This window comes from Dipodomys ordii, unplaced genomic scaffold (assembly GCF_000151885.1).
Source record: "Dipodomys ordii isolate 6190 unplaced genomic scaffold, Dord_2.0 Scaffold126, whole genome shotgun sequence".
In the NCBI taxonomy this organism is placed as follows: Eukaryota; Metazoa; Chordata; class Mammalia; order Rodentia; family Heteromyidae; genus Dipodomys; species Dipodomys ordii.
Window position 1 is genome coordinate 5,196,076 of NW_012267342.1, and position 16,920 is coordinate 5,212,995.

Sequence of the window (16,920 nt, forward strand, 5' to 3'; positions counted from 1 at the left end):
AAAAGAAATGCAAATCAAAACAACATTGAGATACCACCTCACTCCAGTTAGAATGACAAAAATCAAGAACTCTAACAACAACAGAATTTTTCCTCTTAACACCACGTAGAACATAGTAATCTCTATCTTTATACAAAGGTACACAAAGTCTCATCTACACAGAGTCTCTACGTAGCACCTAATGCAAAGTGTTCTGAGTCCTGTACCATGCAAAAGTCCAATTATATATATACCATCTTCACTTCTTTTCTATAAAATTAACTGATTAGAAAAGGAAAATAGTAAAAGAGATATTATGGCATTAGAAAAGGAAGATGAGAAGGAGAACAGGACTGGAATAACAGCTTTCCCTCTCTCCTTCCTACTCTCCCTTCCTTCCTTCCTTCCTTCTTTCCTTCCTTCCTTCCCTTTCTTCTTTCTTTCCTTCTTTCTTTCTTTCTTTCTTTCTTTCTTTCTTTCTTTCTTTCTTTCTTTCTTTCTTTCTTTCTTTCTTTCTTGTCTGTCTGTCTCTCATCTTCCTCCTCCCCCCTTCTGTCTGTCGGTCGGCCTGTCTATCTGTCTTTGTTTATATTGGAGATTGATTATAGGCCTCGTACTCTAGCTTTTTTTTTTATTTTACTCAAGAATCATGCTCTATTACTTGAGACACATCTCCACTTCTGGCTTTTGGCAGGTGAATTGGACATAGGACTCTATTTTCTGATTAGTCTGGCTTTTAACCATGATCCTGAACTCTAAACTGTCTGAGTTGCTAGGATCAAGTCTGTGATATACTATCCAGTTCTATCATAATTTTCTATACTCCTTACAGGAAGTTAACAAGATAGGAACACATTTCTCTCATTATTAAGGAGAGTAGAGAAAAAAAGAGACAGAACTAAAGACACTGACAGACACTGACAAATACTCAAAAAAGAACAGAATAGAGTTTAACAAGAAAATAAAGCATAGCATTTTATCCCAAGTTTGTTTATTTACTATTTATTAATAATGAAAGCAGTTTAACTGAATGGACTGTCACTTAAAAAATTAATGTTTAACTTATTGAGATAAATCATTCACTCTAGATCATCTGGGAAAATATGCACTCAGTAAAATCTGATTTGCGCTAACATATAACAGTGTTCATTAATGTTTGAGAATTAGTCAAAGTTTCCTAAGCAGAAACAGCTAAGTTATATATTTTCAATAATAACTTTAGGGCTGGGAAGTTGGCTCAGTGGTAGAGTGCTTGCCTTGCATGCATGAGGCCCTGGGTTCAATTCCTCAGCACCACATAAGCAGAAAAAAAGCCGGAAGTGGCGCTGTGGCTCAAGTATTAGAGCGCTAGCCTTGAGCTGAAGAGCTGAGGGACAGCACCCAGTCATAGAGTTCAGGCCCTATGACCGGACCCCCCCAAAAAAAATAATAATACCTTTAGCCTCATACTGTTTGCTCATGCAAAAATGTTGAAAAAAGTAACTGAAAATGGTTCTCCAACTTAAAAAATATCAAATATTCTATACTGTAGATAATCTTAATATTGCTTAGTCACTGTAAATTGTATTATTCTTGAAATTGTACTTAAGTCAAGGTGAGATGGCCTTCTACTTACAAATGTAATTTAGTGCCGTGATTGCAATCTTGTTAAATATTACTGGAGTAATTGAAATCGATTGTTGTTTACTAAACTTTGTCAATACTGATCAAATTTAGACACTGCATTTACACCTTTGACAGACACTTTTAGTGCTGCATGGAAGGATTTAACCATCTGAGAGTTTAGCAACTTTTTTAGTATTATCTTCAAAGCATAACAAGAGAAAAGGAGGCAAAAGGCTCTTCATTTTCTTTATAATTTTTTTATTTGGATGTATTTGGGAGAGATATGTCTGAGCAAGAGATTTATTTATGGTATTTATTATTTATGATTGATGATAAAAAATAGCACCTTTGTTTTTCCATCTACTTAACTTCATTCTAGGTTTATAATTCTTTACTAGTCACAGAAACACTGAGCACCACAAAATGTATTTTATAGGAGATACAGCAATACCAAACTATTTGAAAAGCAGGTTGAAAATAAAGCCTTATAGCTGCTGTGCCCTGGTCTGGTGGTTTGGCACACTCCAAAAGCTTGCACTGAATGTGGTAGATGTATGTTGGCTCTTTGAGGCTTAGAGCAATATTCTTTCTAATATAAAAATAAGCCCACCACAGTCATTTGCTCTGAGGAAATTTTACAGATGTTGGTAAACCTGCTCCCTTATGCTCTGCAATATTCATTAGCAGATTTTTCTGTTTATGAGTGATAGTATATGGAAACGGTTATGGGAGGCTAACAGATGTAACCACTGAAATAAATTAGAAAGAAAAGTTCTGTTTTTTACAGATGGCTCCATCAAATATGCTTTTTCTTCCCTTCACTTTAACATTTTGTTTTCTTTCAACAGAAAACTTTTCTTTACTGACTACGGGAATGTTGCCAAAGTGGAAAGATGTGACATGGATGGGATGAACAGAACAAGGATAATTGATTCCAAGACAGAGCAGCCAGCTGCACTGGCACTAGACCTAGTCAACAAATTGGTTTACTGGGTAGATCTTTACTTGGACTTTGTGGGTGTTGTGAACTATGAAGGAAAAAATAGACGTACAATCATTCAAGGCAGACATGTAAGTACAATTTTGTTAGACAATATAGCTAAGATAATAAAGTGTAGCATAATACTATGAAGAAGACTAAAGTTTTCTCTATTGTAAATATCTTATGCAGTCAAGCTGCAATGATTTTGAACTATGATATATATATATATATATATAATTTTTATCTGAAAAAGTGTTTGCAGAGTGATATTGTGATATTTCCATCATCCTGGAGATGGCTTTTACTCTGCCTCCTATCTCTATTGAAAACAAACAAAATAACACACATCAAAGCCAAAAAAGAAGCTGTAATACCAAGAAAGAAAAGTATTGGAATAGGGAAGATGTTATGAACTGCTTACTAAAAACTAATTTGAATGGCTTATTCATAGAGAATTTAACTATCTTCTGTCCCTTGTGTATTGAAGATGTTTTGTTAACAAATACAAATGCCTCTTCATGTAAACAACCTGATTATTTAACAGGGTAGAAAAAGTTGTAGGTTTTTATGTATTCAGTGTTCCTAAAGAGAGAATTCTGTGAAAGTTTCCAAGTATACTTTTTCCCCCTCATGTGCTAGGTTTTCCCTTGCTGAAATGTACAATTTTGCAAACAATGATCATTAAACACCTAAGGAAATCTCTACATAGAAATAATCCTTATTAGCCTGGTTCTGGTGGATCACACCTGTAATCCTAGCTACTCAGGAGGCTGAGATCTGAGAATCATGGTTCAAAGCCAGCCAGGGCAGGAAAGGCTATGAGACTTTTATCTCCACCAGAAAACCAGAAGTGGTGCTATGGCTCAAGTGGTAGAGTGCTAGCCTTGAGCTGAAGAGCTGAGGGAGAGTGCTCAGGCCCAGAGTTCAAGCCCCATGACCAACAAAAAAAGAGAGAGAGAGAAATAACCCTTATTCATTAGTGTACTTGTTTCAAATTCTAATGTTGTATGAGTTTTAGACTGTGAAGCTGCAATATGTGAATCTTCTTTGTACCTTTTATGAAACACGGCATATTATCTCTTAAAGATAATATATAATTATCTCTTAAAGAAACTTTAACTTTCCAATCAACTTTAAAAATGATTTTTTTCTTATTTCTCAACAAGCATATACATTCGTCTAAGTGGTTAGAAAGAATAAACAATCCAGTGTTATAAATGAGATCAATTGTTTTCGCTTGCACTCAACTGTCATACAATACAAACAAAATGTTTCCCCTTTTCATTTAATTGCACTAAAATGATTAAACTTTGAATATAACATAAAGAATTCAAATAATTTTGCCACATTTACTTTGAAAAATCTTTTAAGGTTTTTGAAATTTTGAATTATCCTTTGCCTCTTATTGCTACTGCGTGTGTTTTATATGTTCCCTAAACTTATGCAGTTTGCCACTCCATGTTCCAATAGGGATATATTCTTTGAAGGAATTGTGTTGGAGGGAGAATGGTTCATCAACTACTCTATGATCTTACCACTACAGTTAGGGGCAGTTAGCAGGACAGACATCAACATGCTTATTTTATAGAAAAGAGCCTTTTCTAGAAGAAATGCAAGGTTATATTGCCTTCTGCTACATAGCCACATAGATGTGAATTAGCAGTTTTATAGAGGACAATATGATTCTGTCACAATCATAGGTTCCATTGGGAAGGAAGGTCCCACACTTTGGAAAATATGAGTGATAGTAATGGCAAAGAGAAGCACTAAGCAAAATCAGGCTACTAGGTGTTTTTCTAATGTCCCTCTTCCATTGTAAACATACATACTCACCGTTAAATAGTTCATTTACAGAAAAGGAGTCTTTGTGTTTTTCCATGAATGAGGTTCCATGTTAATTTTTATTTTTCCATTAGTAGCATAGACAAAAAGAAACTAGGTACAACCCTAAAGCAACATTCAAAAGACAATCTTTTAGTCACATTTCACACACAAAGACCAGGGAGAGAAAAAATGAGCCACATATGCTAGAAATCTATCATATAAAATGTTTTTTTTTGTTTAAACTATAGAGTTGGCATGCTTTTCTGTTGAAGACTGAAAAATTTGTTCTATAAGTATCTTTATGATCAAGCCACACAGCCTCCTATTCACTTAACTCCAAATGGCAGTATATCAAAGTAACTCTAAAAATAGTGACAAATACTTCTCATTACTATTTCCACAGCATATCAGTTGACAAATTCATTGTACCCTAGACCTGGTCAATTATGAATTAAGTATAAGAATATTGAAAGGTGATAATGGGTGGCAGCTTCCATCTTACCTATTCCGACAGCAGAAATCAGAAGGATCATAATTTGAGACCAAACTAGACCGAAGTCCATAAAGTGCTATCTCAATCATTATGTAGGAATCATATGTAGATGAGTCATTCCAGCCACAAGGGAAGCAGTCAGGTTGATTTGAGCATAAATCTGAGAACCTATTCAAAAAATAATGAAAATTAAAAGGCTAGAGTATGGCTCAAGTGGAAAATCATGAGATTCTGTGTTCAGCTTCCAGTACTGCCCTCCCCAACAAACAAAAATACTAATGAATCTAACATGTACCCCTTCATCAGAAAAAAGTACAATCAATTTTTCCATCATATCCATTACTTCTTTCTCCTCTATTTCCTCATGCATCCACACAGAAATGCACACTTTCTGTGACTTTGTTTTTCCCTTCCCATAGGACCTTTGTCAAAGAGTTTAATTCTACAGAGAAGAATATATATCACTATTCTTAAAGCAGCTGTATTTGCCATTAAGTATAAGCTTTAGAATAGTGTGCTATGATGATCCACACATATAATCCTAGCTATTTGGGAAGCAGAGCTCAGGAAGAAGAGATCAGGAAGATCACTATCCAAGTGTCCTACAGAAAACTATGAGAACTTTAATGTGCTGGGAACAGGACTCAGTGGTAGTATAATCACATAGCAGGAGCCAGGCCCTGAATTTAAATCTTTGTACTGCTACACTACTGCTACACTACTGCTACTAATAGGGATCATAGAGAATAACATGGCTTCTGAGTTTAATTTGCAGTTATGATACATACACATTCATATATATTTATATATTATTTTAATGCTTAAACAAATATTAACCTAAACATAAAGTATAACAAAAATGAATTTTGGGGCTGGGAAGGTGGCTCAGTGATAGAGTGCTTGCCTTGCATGCCTGAGGCCCTGGGTTCGATTCCTTAGCACCACATAAGCAAAAAGAAAAAAGCCGGAAGTGGCGCTGTGGCTCAAGTGGTAGAGCACTAGCCTTGAACTGAAGAGCTGAGGGACAGCGCCCAGGCCCAGAGTTCAGGCCCCACGACCAGATCCCCCCACAAAAAAATGAATTTTGATCTGATCACATTTTCTTTTTCCTTTTTTTTTCTTATTTTTGTTTTTTGTCTGTCGTGGGGCTTGAACTTTGAGCCTGGGCACTATCCCTGTGCTCTTCAGCTCAAGACAAGTGCTCTACCTCCTGAGCCACAGCACCACTCTGGGTTTTTGAGTAGTTTATTGGAGATTAGAGTCTCATGGACTTTTCTGCCTGGGATGGCTTTGAACCATGATCCTCAGATCTCAGCCTCCTCAATAGCTAAGATTACAGGCGTGAGCTACCAGCTCCCAGCTAATGATCTGATGACATTTTCAAAGATGATTTTGCTATCCTTCTACAAGCACACTTTGTCTTTGCAGAGCTTATATATCCATAACTATATGAACAAGTAGCCCATAAAACTTCCCAAATTATATGTAAGATTATTAAATATGCGTAGAATTTTGTTTCTCAGTAGCCTTTGAAAAGTAGCCACAAAAACATGTTTTCTTAATGAAACATCAATAAATTATTTCCCATTCATTTGCAAATATTAAAATACAATGGTATATTATGTTTTCATCTCCAGAGGGAAAAAGACAGTGTTAAATTCTTATGACTTTCTTACCATGATCATTTTCCTTACTAGTAAAGAAGAACCAGTTTTCCCTTCAAGTGTAAAGTAGCATAATTAAACATCATAGTCAATTTAACTTTCTTTATAGGTTAGACATCTTTATGGGATAAGTGTGTTTGAAGATTATTTATACGCAACCAATTCAGATAACTTCAATATCATAAGGATAAACCGTTTTAATGGCACTGATATTCATTCATTAGTTAGAATGGAAAGTGCTCGAGGAATTCGAATCTATCAAAAAAGAATGCAACCAATGGGTAAGCTTTAAGACGTTCTTCATTCCTTCATAATGGCATATTGAATGAGAATATAGTCCTTGTGCTTTTGTGTGGTGGTAGAGTGTATGAGTCATAAATTCTCTGTTTTGAAGGTGAAAATGTGCATGTCTGCTTCATAAAATTGAAGAAAGCTCCTTTCTCAAGTCTGAATGACAAATCATTCAGTTCCTAGTGAGTCATTTCTACAACCATAGAATTGAAATGATGGTTCGATTTAGACTCAGGAAGGATCTTTCATGGTGATGTATGTAGGCAGAAAACGCAAATGCTAAGACTCCTTTTTTTTTTCTTTTGTGGTATCATTTGGGAGACAAATGTCAAATCAAGTGATCTTGTAATCTTTGTGCAGTGTTTATTGCTACTCTGTTCTCCTGATTTAACATCTAAATTACCTTTTAACACATGCTCATTAAAAATAATTTTCCATGATAAGGATGCAGTATTTTTGATTGTTAAAAACACATGGTAATTATTTTATTAGTACATTAATGAAATTTTCAGCAGTCTAATTTAGGTTCAATCATTACATATATATATAAATTTGCATTCATATTTAAAAAAATTAACCCCCTCCAAATTTTAATCATTTCTATATTTATGCTGTGAGTGGAAACTAATCTAGATGTATCTCTAATCAAGAGAATTTATTGTCACAGATAGTTTTACAGTAAATTCAGTCTTGAATTTGTAGTGAATGATATTAAGAGTTTGATACTAGAATTTATCTGTTAATTATTCATGGAAATCTACTATCTGCCAAGACTGTTCTGTACATACTAGGAATAGAGTTGTAAATGAAACAGACAAAATGTTCTTTTGACTTTATGAGGTTTCCACTACAGTGAAGAGAATATTAAATAACTAGGTAAATTCTCTATTATCTTAGAGCACAGTTAGTAATACACAGATAAAATAAATAAGGAATTTAAGGCACTTCAGGATGTGAGAATTCTACTTTTAATTAGAATAGAGGAATTCTTGATAACATGGCATTTGGTTAAGACTTAAAATGACTGAAGAGATTGCCTGGTGATTTCTGAAACAAGAGTGTCTACAGGCATGGGCAAGCACAAAGGCCATGAAGAAAGAGCATGCCTACATTGCAGAAGGAGCAGCAATGCAGCTTGTATGGATGGGATTAAAATGACTAAGGGACAGAGAAGTAGGAGGTGATGTTGGAGAAATAAATCACAATAAGCAGGCTCATAAGCACTATAGAACAGACTTCACTTATCCTTCCAATGAATTGGCCATCTTCAGGAAGCATCAGGCAAAGTTGTTCCATGATCTGGATGATATTTGTAAAGAGTAACTGTGACTGCTGTACTGACAGTATGCTATGGGTAGATAAGAGTGGAAGAGCTAAGAGAATTTTGAATTGTAACAAAGTCATAGTTGCAAAACTAGTAGAAAATATTCAAATTCAAGACATAACTAAAGTTAACATCACAGAATTTTCTAATGGATTTGAGGTGAGGTATAAATTTTAAAAGGATCAAAAATTGCAATAATTTTGTCAGGATTATTAGGAATTGGATTATGTTTGAAACTGGAGAAACTTAATATAGACCAAATTTGATGCAAAGGCTAACCTCAAATTTCATTAGTTATTTCAGATATGTATTATGAATCAAAGCATAGCTTTTCAAATGTTATATGAGTGTGCATGACAATGTTTTCAAAGTCAGTGGGGAAGCCGAATCTGGGTTAACTGATTTCGGATTGATTGCATATGGATGACTTCTACAGTTATGACAATGCCTTGGGACATGAAGGAAGTAAATTCAGATCAAGAAAATAATAGTTCCAAATAATGACACTGGGGTACTGCAATAATGAGTTAAGAAGAATTGGAAGAACCCAAATAAGAAATGAAGAAAGATGTTGTTAAATTCCATTGACAAAATGGAGCCCCTTGGATCTAAGAAATCCAATGCTGATGGTGAAAATATGCTTAGGAAAGACCTGAGACACAGGAAAATTTAGATGAAATAGTCATGTTACTTGGGGGAAGTGTGAATGTGAGATGGAATAGATAATGGAGATCTACCAGAAGGATTGCTGTGGTATTTTGTGTTAAAGGGATTTGTTCCAACATACAGGAATAATACATATACATGCTGATGGCTGTGATCCAACAGCTATGATCCAATGTACATATACCCCATTTTCTTGATCCATTCATTCTTTTTTGTTTATTTGTTTGTCAGTCATGGGGCCTATAAATATGGGCCTGGGCGCTGTCCCTCAACTCTTCAGCCCAAGGCTAGTGCTCTACCACTTGAGCCACAGCACCATTTCCAGTTTGTTCTGTTTATATAGTGCTAAGGAATCAAACCCAAGGCCTCATGCATGCTCTGAGCTACCTTCCCAGCCCCGATCTATTTCTTCTTTTTTTCTATGTTTTTAATTGTAAAAATAGTGTACAGATATTTATTCTTTAAGTGATATCTAGACTGATTTGATTACTTGACTATTTTGAATGATGTTAAATACGGTTGTGCCAGTGGCTCTGCCATATCCTGAAATCTTTTTTTTTTTCTGACTTGTAACCTTTTATATGGCTGGATCAGAAAGTAGTTTTATGTTTAAGTTTTTGGAGAACAGCAACACTGCTTCCAGAGAGATTGAAAAAAAAATCATTCCCACCAACAGTTCATTCGGGTTCCCTTTTGACTGCATCCTTGTCAGCATGTATTGTCAGTTGTCTTGATAATGGCCATTCTAACTGGAGTAAGGTGAAATCTCAATGTTGTTTTGATTGCAAGTCCTTTATGACCAGCAATATTGAACATTTCTTCATGGGTCTATTGACCATTTTTACTTCTGGGAAGATATTCTTTAGCTCATTAGCACATTTATTAATTGAGTTGTTGGGTCTTTTTGAATGTTTACTTATTTTTAAGGTTTAATTTTTTTTTTACTTCTCTATATGTTCTAGATATAAGGCCAATATCTGACATATAGCTGGCAAAAATCTTCTCCCATTTTGAAGACTGTCTTTGTAGCTTGTTGGTTATATCTTTGCCCTGAAAAACCTTTTTAGTTTGATGCAATGCCATTTATCAAGATTTTCTTTGATTTGCTGTGCTTCTAGATCTTTTCTCGGAAAGTTTCTACCTGTTTGCAGGAGCCCTAATGTTTCCCCTTCTCTTTCTTAAAATAGTTTTGTGATTTCAGGTCTTACCTTGAACTCTTAAGTCCATTTTAAATTGTGCAAGGTGATATATAAGGATCTAGTTTCACTTTCCTACATGTAGATATCCAGTAGAATGATTATTAATACCATTTGTAAACAAATACAAAGACTTGGAAAAAATTATATTTAGTGAAGTAAGTCAAGCCCAGAGAGACAAAGATCCAAGTTTTCACTTAAATGTGGAAGCTACATTTAGCTTACAAACCTATAAGTGAATTCCAAGGGTGGTATGTAAATGTATAGAAAAGTATTAAATAAAATATGGTAGATTCAAGGCAGATCTCAAATAGTGTAATTCCTTAAAGAGATAAAGTCAAAGTTCAGCAAAATAAAACACCAGGAAGCGATTGAGTACATTAAAGGGGTGGGATGGGTTCAAGGGGAAGGGGTAGACAAATGAAGAAGAGAAGAGAAAGAAAATATACCCAAGAATCCAATGTATAGCCGACAAAATTAGCAAGAGTGAAGGATAGTACAGTTAGTAGGGGAGGGATGGAGAGAATGCTTAAAAGGGTGACATTGATCACAATGTATTTATAAACTGCTTTTGTTAATTGGCAATTCCTTTTTACAACTATTTAAATATAAAACAAATATTAAAATGATGAAATTGAAGACTTGGAGAATTATTCAGGATATGAGAGGAGTTTCGATTCATCATAAATGAGTTTAGAAAAATGAAAGCAGTACTTTTGGCACATCGTATTCCACTCATTTTTCAGTTAAAGACTGAAGAATAAAAAAAATGTGCAAGATTGGTGGCTAAAAATGTAACGGTTTTATTTAAAAGAATTTTGTCATGATATTTACCATGATTTTAAGCACATGTTCACAAAGAAAAACCCAAATTTGCCATGAACTTACCAACAGATTGCTTTTTATTTATTTAGTTTTTGAACTTTGGACCTGGGCACTGTCCCTCACCTTTGCAGCTCAAGGTTGCATTGGAGCCACAGCACCACTTCCGGTTTTCTGGTGGTTAATTGGAGATAAGCGTGTCAAGGACTTTCCTGTGGTGGGCTGGCTTTGAACCATGATAGTCTGATCTCAGCCTCCTGAGTAGGATTGCAGGAGTGAGCCACCAGCGCCCAGCCAGACTACTCTTTTCTCTTTGATTCTTTTACTTTTTCTCTTCATGCAGTTGTTTTCCAGTTGTTTGTTTTGTTTTGTTCTTTTATTTCATTGTTAACTGTGAATATTCTTTAAACCTATTCCTACTGCTTTATTTCCTCATGGAAAATTTCATCTTCAGACAATTAGGAATACACATACAGACACACAGACACACAGAGAGACACAATCACATACAATAGCAAAATGACCTTAGAATTCTAAATTTAAACCAGGTGCCAGTGGATCATGTCTGTAATCTTAACAATTTAGGAGGCTAAGATCTGAGAATCACCGTGAGAAGCCAACGCAGGCAGGAAAGTTGCAGTGAGACTTTTATCTCCAATTAACCGCTCAAAAATTGAAAGTGGCTCTGTGGCTAAAGCAGTAGAGCACTAGCTAGCCTTGAGTACAAAGAGGCTCAGCAATACTGCCTAGGCCCTGACTTAAAGCCCTAAAACTGACAAAAATAAATAAATAAATACAATTTAAAAATATCTTTCATCATTTTTCAACAAACTACAGGAAATGACTGAATTACATTTTATCCAGTTTGGGAACTCAATGTTACATAGTTAAATACATACCTAAATACATAGTTAAATACATACCTAAATACATAGTTATATACATACCTAAACTGGATTTTCCTATGTAACATTTTATGTATTTTCTTTAATGTAATATGAATTGCCATTTAAATAAATATAAGAAGTAAACACCAAAGATCAAGATGGATTCATTCTGATTGTGTTGAACAGTGTAAATTAATTTATAAACATTTTATTTCACATAACTGTTTTTTTAAGTGTAGTTTTAGGAAGAATTCAGAAAATATCTACCTCTTCCCCATCATTTATTTATTTTTTTTATATTTGGTAATAGTGCTAAATATTTGAACCTATAAATTTTGTCAGGATTCCCTGATTTTACATGGTGAAAATTTTGACAAGCTGATGCACATATTTAGTCTTTGGAGAATTTAAAATGCGCTGTTTTTTTATTTGTTGTAGTCAGAAGCCATGCATGTGAAGCTGATCCATATGGATTGCCAGGGGGATGTTCACACATCTGTCTGCTGGGCAGCAGCTACAAAACACGGACCTGTCGCTGCAGGACTGGCTTCAACCTGGGTAGTGATGGCAGGTCATGCAAAAGTATGTTGATAAAATCAAATGTTTTGCCATCAGCTACAACTTCAGCAGGGCATGTTTTGTATTAATTAGCAGCATGAATGTCAATAATATCATGAGATTTAATCAGGTGAAATTTGTCTGAAAATATGTACAAGACAGTGTTGTTGTTGTTTTATTTTTTAAAAAAATTATTGTCAAAGTGATGTACCGAAGGGTTACAGTTACATAAGTAAGGTAGTGATTACCTTTCCTGTGTAACTTGCTACCCCTTCCCTTATTTTTCTTCCTCTTTCCCTACTTCCCCAACCACCACCCCCCACAAGGTGAACAGATCATTTCCAACATTTTGTCTTGTATCGCTATTGCAGAGGTTTCCCTTTGTCCTTTGTCTCAACATTTTGTTGTTCCCTTTCCCTTCCCTAGTTCAGATAAAAGCATATGCAATACCCAGGGTAGTAAAATCAAATACTATGACAACAGGGTATAAACCAAAGGGGAAAAAATACAAAAGAAAAAAAGAAACCATGTTGTACATTGAGAACAACAACAAAAAAAAACACCTTGTCTTGGAGTTCATTTCACTTAGCATCATCTTATATGGTCATAGGTACATACCTAGTGAGCTACTCTGCACATCTGCTAAGACTATCCTAGATGTATACTAATTATTACAAATAAGGGAAACCATGGGATTTATGTTTCTTTGGGTCTGGCAAGAAACAGATTTTTTGTTACCATTGTTGTTTCCCCTCCCTCAAAATCAGCCTCTTATTTTCTTTCAGAATAATTTGGAAGGGAAATTTATGAGGTTGTAGAGTTACTAAATGTACAGATTTTAGCTGACTGTATTTAAAACAATTGTATTTAGAACAATTTTAGGAATATACTTTTTAAAACTATTTTCTATTTTTTTTATTTTAATGATGCTGTTCATAGGGCTTACAGTTACATGAGTAAGGTAATGAGTACATTCTTATCGAACATTGTTATCCCCTCCTTTGTTTTTTTTCCCCAACTATTCCTTCCCTCCCCTGAAAAAACTTCCTAAATAGAGCTTCAGAATCAATGAATTATACTCATTGATTGACCAGATGTCTCTTCCCTGAATCTTGTTAGAATTATTTAGTTCAACAGAAATTCACAAATACCAAGGCTTCCCTTTATCCAGCATCACTAGGGACTAAAATGTACTTTATAATTCAATATTTCCTAAAATAAAAATAAATAAAACTATGCAAAGTTTTAGAAAATACACATCTGTCAGATGTATAGTTTTGAAATATGACAGTTTATTCATTCTTTATTTAAATAAAAACCTAAATTGTTAAAAAAAAGTTTACAACTTAATATTTGCACCAAAATGAATGCCTTTTCTTGGACCTTCATAATCAAATATAGTAGAATGACATTAGTAAAATGACATCTTTGTGAGCACTGTCAGTCTCTGCCCCCCAAATGCCTTTTTTTTTCAGTTTGGTTCTGGGTCTTGAACTCAAGGCCTTGTCTTCTCACCTGGGTAGCATTCTACCACCCTGGCATTGAGCAACTATCATTTCTTTCTGTTGTTGTTGTTTGCTTGTTTGTTTTGCTTTTCTGTTAGTTTTTGCTGGTTAACCAGATTTGTGTTTTTTGAGCTGTCTTTGAACTGTGATCCTCATATCTTAGCCCCCAGAGTAACTAGTACTAGAGGCATGAGGTTAGCTCCAAATTCCACTTTTTAAAAGGTACTATAATTGGCTCACAGTGTCTAATTTGTCTCTATTTTCTTCATAGCAAAACCTTGTATCTAAACGTTTCCTCTGTTTATCTTCTTAAAACATATACTTATTTCTTACATGTACTTGCTTCTATCTGTAAAATGAGATCTGTAATCTTTAGAGATTCAAGTATAACTAATGAAATTAACATTGCATGAAGAGTTTAGGGCAAGTAGGTAAGATGCTAAACTGTGATAAGACAAATGCATACCAATACTTTGTTTACATTGTGATTGTGACTGTATAATAAACGTTGAGACTATGAAGTTGAGTCCATGTTCCTGTGGCTAACTCAACAATTGGGTACCACATCTGACACCAGAGATAGGAGAACTTGAATTGGGAAATAGGCACTTGGAAAATGACAGCATGTCACATAGAAGTACAGCCATGTACTTGTGTATATATATATATATATATATATATATATATATGCACATGTATTCATCCAGCTATGCTTTGATCTTAGTTGCAAATGATTGAATCATATATTGAGGAATATGCTGTTCAAGGTACATATATTCCTAAAGTCTTTCTAACATATTCCTAACATCATGCCAACAATAAGTCAGCATACAAGGTACATATGTAACATACATAATTGTTTATGACGGAATCATTCTTTGGGTAGTATGCCTTTCAAGGTACACATATAGCACACCAATAATTCTGCATATTTTAAATATAAATGGATTTAAATGTAAATAGGTGCTTACAAAATCATCTAAAACACTGGAGGAGCAGCTTTTCCATTAGTTCTTCTCAAACCACTGTCAAAGTGCCATGCCTAAAGCCTTGCTTTATCCAAGGTTAACAGAATGAACTGTTCCCTTCAAAACCACATTGTTGTAATTGAGATTCATGAATTAGAAAGTGTGTACCACAGTGATTAGCTCTAGAATTGTGAGTCCTACATTGCTGAGGAGAATGATCACTTATCAGAGTCTTCCATTGGTGGTCTCTGAATCTTGATATTCACGTGTGTGCATGAACTGGATGGAGAGAAACATGTAAAAGCTCAGTTGGATTTGATTTGGAAGTTATGAAGTCTCATTTTTTGCAATCTTTTTTTTTTTTGCTTATGTGGTGCTGAGGAATTGAACCCAGGGCCTCAGGCATGCAAGTCAAGCGCTCTACCACTGAGCCACCTCCCCAGCCCTGAAGTCTAATTTTTTAAAGTGTCTTAATTCCATAGTCACAGCTTTTTGCTGTTAGGGAACCTCTCAGGCCATTCTCTTGCCATTCTTACAACTTCTTTTCATGTATTTGCTGAGAACAGTGAAATGAAATACTAACATTATAATTTTGCCCTATGATTTTACCAAAACAATATGTGAAATACCAGAATGAAAATAATCTATCTAAATATTAACTTAGTGATAAAATACAAAGGAAATTGCATAATGTCTTGGTAAATCAATAGGGATTAGAAACATAGCATCAGAAGCTATAAAAAGAAGACCTTTGTTTTGGTTTTTAGTTGTAAAATGGAGTGAGTAAATGTTATTTTAGCTAACTTAAAACCAGAAACTTGGCTATGAGACTTTCCATGAAATATAGTTTTATTGTATTCAGAACAAGATAGACATATTGGAAGAACCATTCAAGATTGTATGTGATGTTACCCGTTTCCTTGTTTTCCCACTATCCCTTCCCTCCCCCACCTCACTCACTTCCCCCACCCCCCAATCTGAAGTTGTAAAGTTCATTTCTAATATACTGTCTTGTGGGTGTCATTGTTGCAATGGACCATTCCGTGTCCATGTTTTAGTATTTTGTTATTCCCCTTCCCCTCCCCAAATTAGACAAATGTATATACAAGATGCAGGGTACCAAAATCAAGTACAGTGACAACAGGAGATATACCATAATGGGAAGAAGAAACAAAGGAAACAAAAAAAATCACATAGTACATTTAAAACAACAAAACAAAGAAAGATCTCTTGTGTGCATATCTTGGGGTTCTTTTCACTTAGTACCATCTTAGGTGGTCATATATACTTAGATTTTGAGCTTTTCTGCTCATCTGATAACATCCTAGACATATACTAATTATTTCAAATGAGGGAAACCATGGGACCTTTATTTCTTTGGGTGTGGCATAATTCATGTAATATGACTTTTTTCCCCAAGTCTTTCCATTTCCTAACAAATGGGACAGTATCATTCTTTCTGATGGAAGCAGAGAATTAAATTATATATATATATATATATATATATATATATATATATATATATATAAAACCTATGGTGAATAATGCTATGATAAACATAATTGTGCTGGTAGCTTTAGTGTTGCCTTGTTTGTGATCATTTGGGTAAATGCCCAGAAGTGGATTGCTGGATTGTACGGTATCTCTATGTGTAATCTTTTGAGGAACCTCCATAATTATTTTCAGAGTATTTGAACAAATTTACACTCAAGTAATTGTAACTCCTCTTTACAATAAAATAAAATTTAAAAAGAAGATTTTATGCAAAAATAATTAGATGAAACAATAAAGTATTTATACTATTATTTTATATGTTCATGTTTAACACTATATTTGAATACCAATATAGTATGTTGAATACTATATTCACTCACTGATAGAAAATGCATAATACTGTTATTGCAAATAATGCTTTTTAAGCCTATATTCTAATGTGCTCAAATGATTTTAACATCTGTATGAAGCACCTGGGATGTTTCATTTTTTATTTTGATATTTAAGATGTATTAAAATTATTCAATTTTATATTTAAGAATACTAATTTTGAAAGAATGTTTTAAAAATATGAACCAGATGCTGGTGCCTCATGCCAGTAATCCTGGCATTTAGGGGGATGAGATCTGAGGATCTCATTCAAAGCCAGCCATGCCAGGAAA

The 16,920-nt window shown here is 34.4% G+C and overlaps 1 protein-coding gene across 1 annotated transcript in view; it reads left to right on the forward strand.

The window, feature by feature from the left end:
• Window positions 1-16,920, forward strand: part of Lrp1b (low density lipoprotein receptor-related protein 1B) — a 1,500,426-nt gene that overhangs the window by 742,100 nt on the left and 741,406 nt on the right. Inside the window, exons 8-10 of the mRNA XM_013030060.1 lie at window positions 2,433-2,655; window positions 6,657-6,828; window positions 12,172-12,315. Coding sequence (XP_012885514.1) covers window positions 2,433-2,655; window positions 6,657-6,828; window positions 12,172-12,315 — 539 coding nt within the window. The remainder of the gene's footprint in view (window positions 1-2,432; window positions 2,656-6,656; window positions 6,829-12,171; window positions 12,316-16,920) is intronic.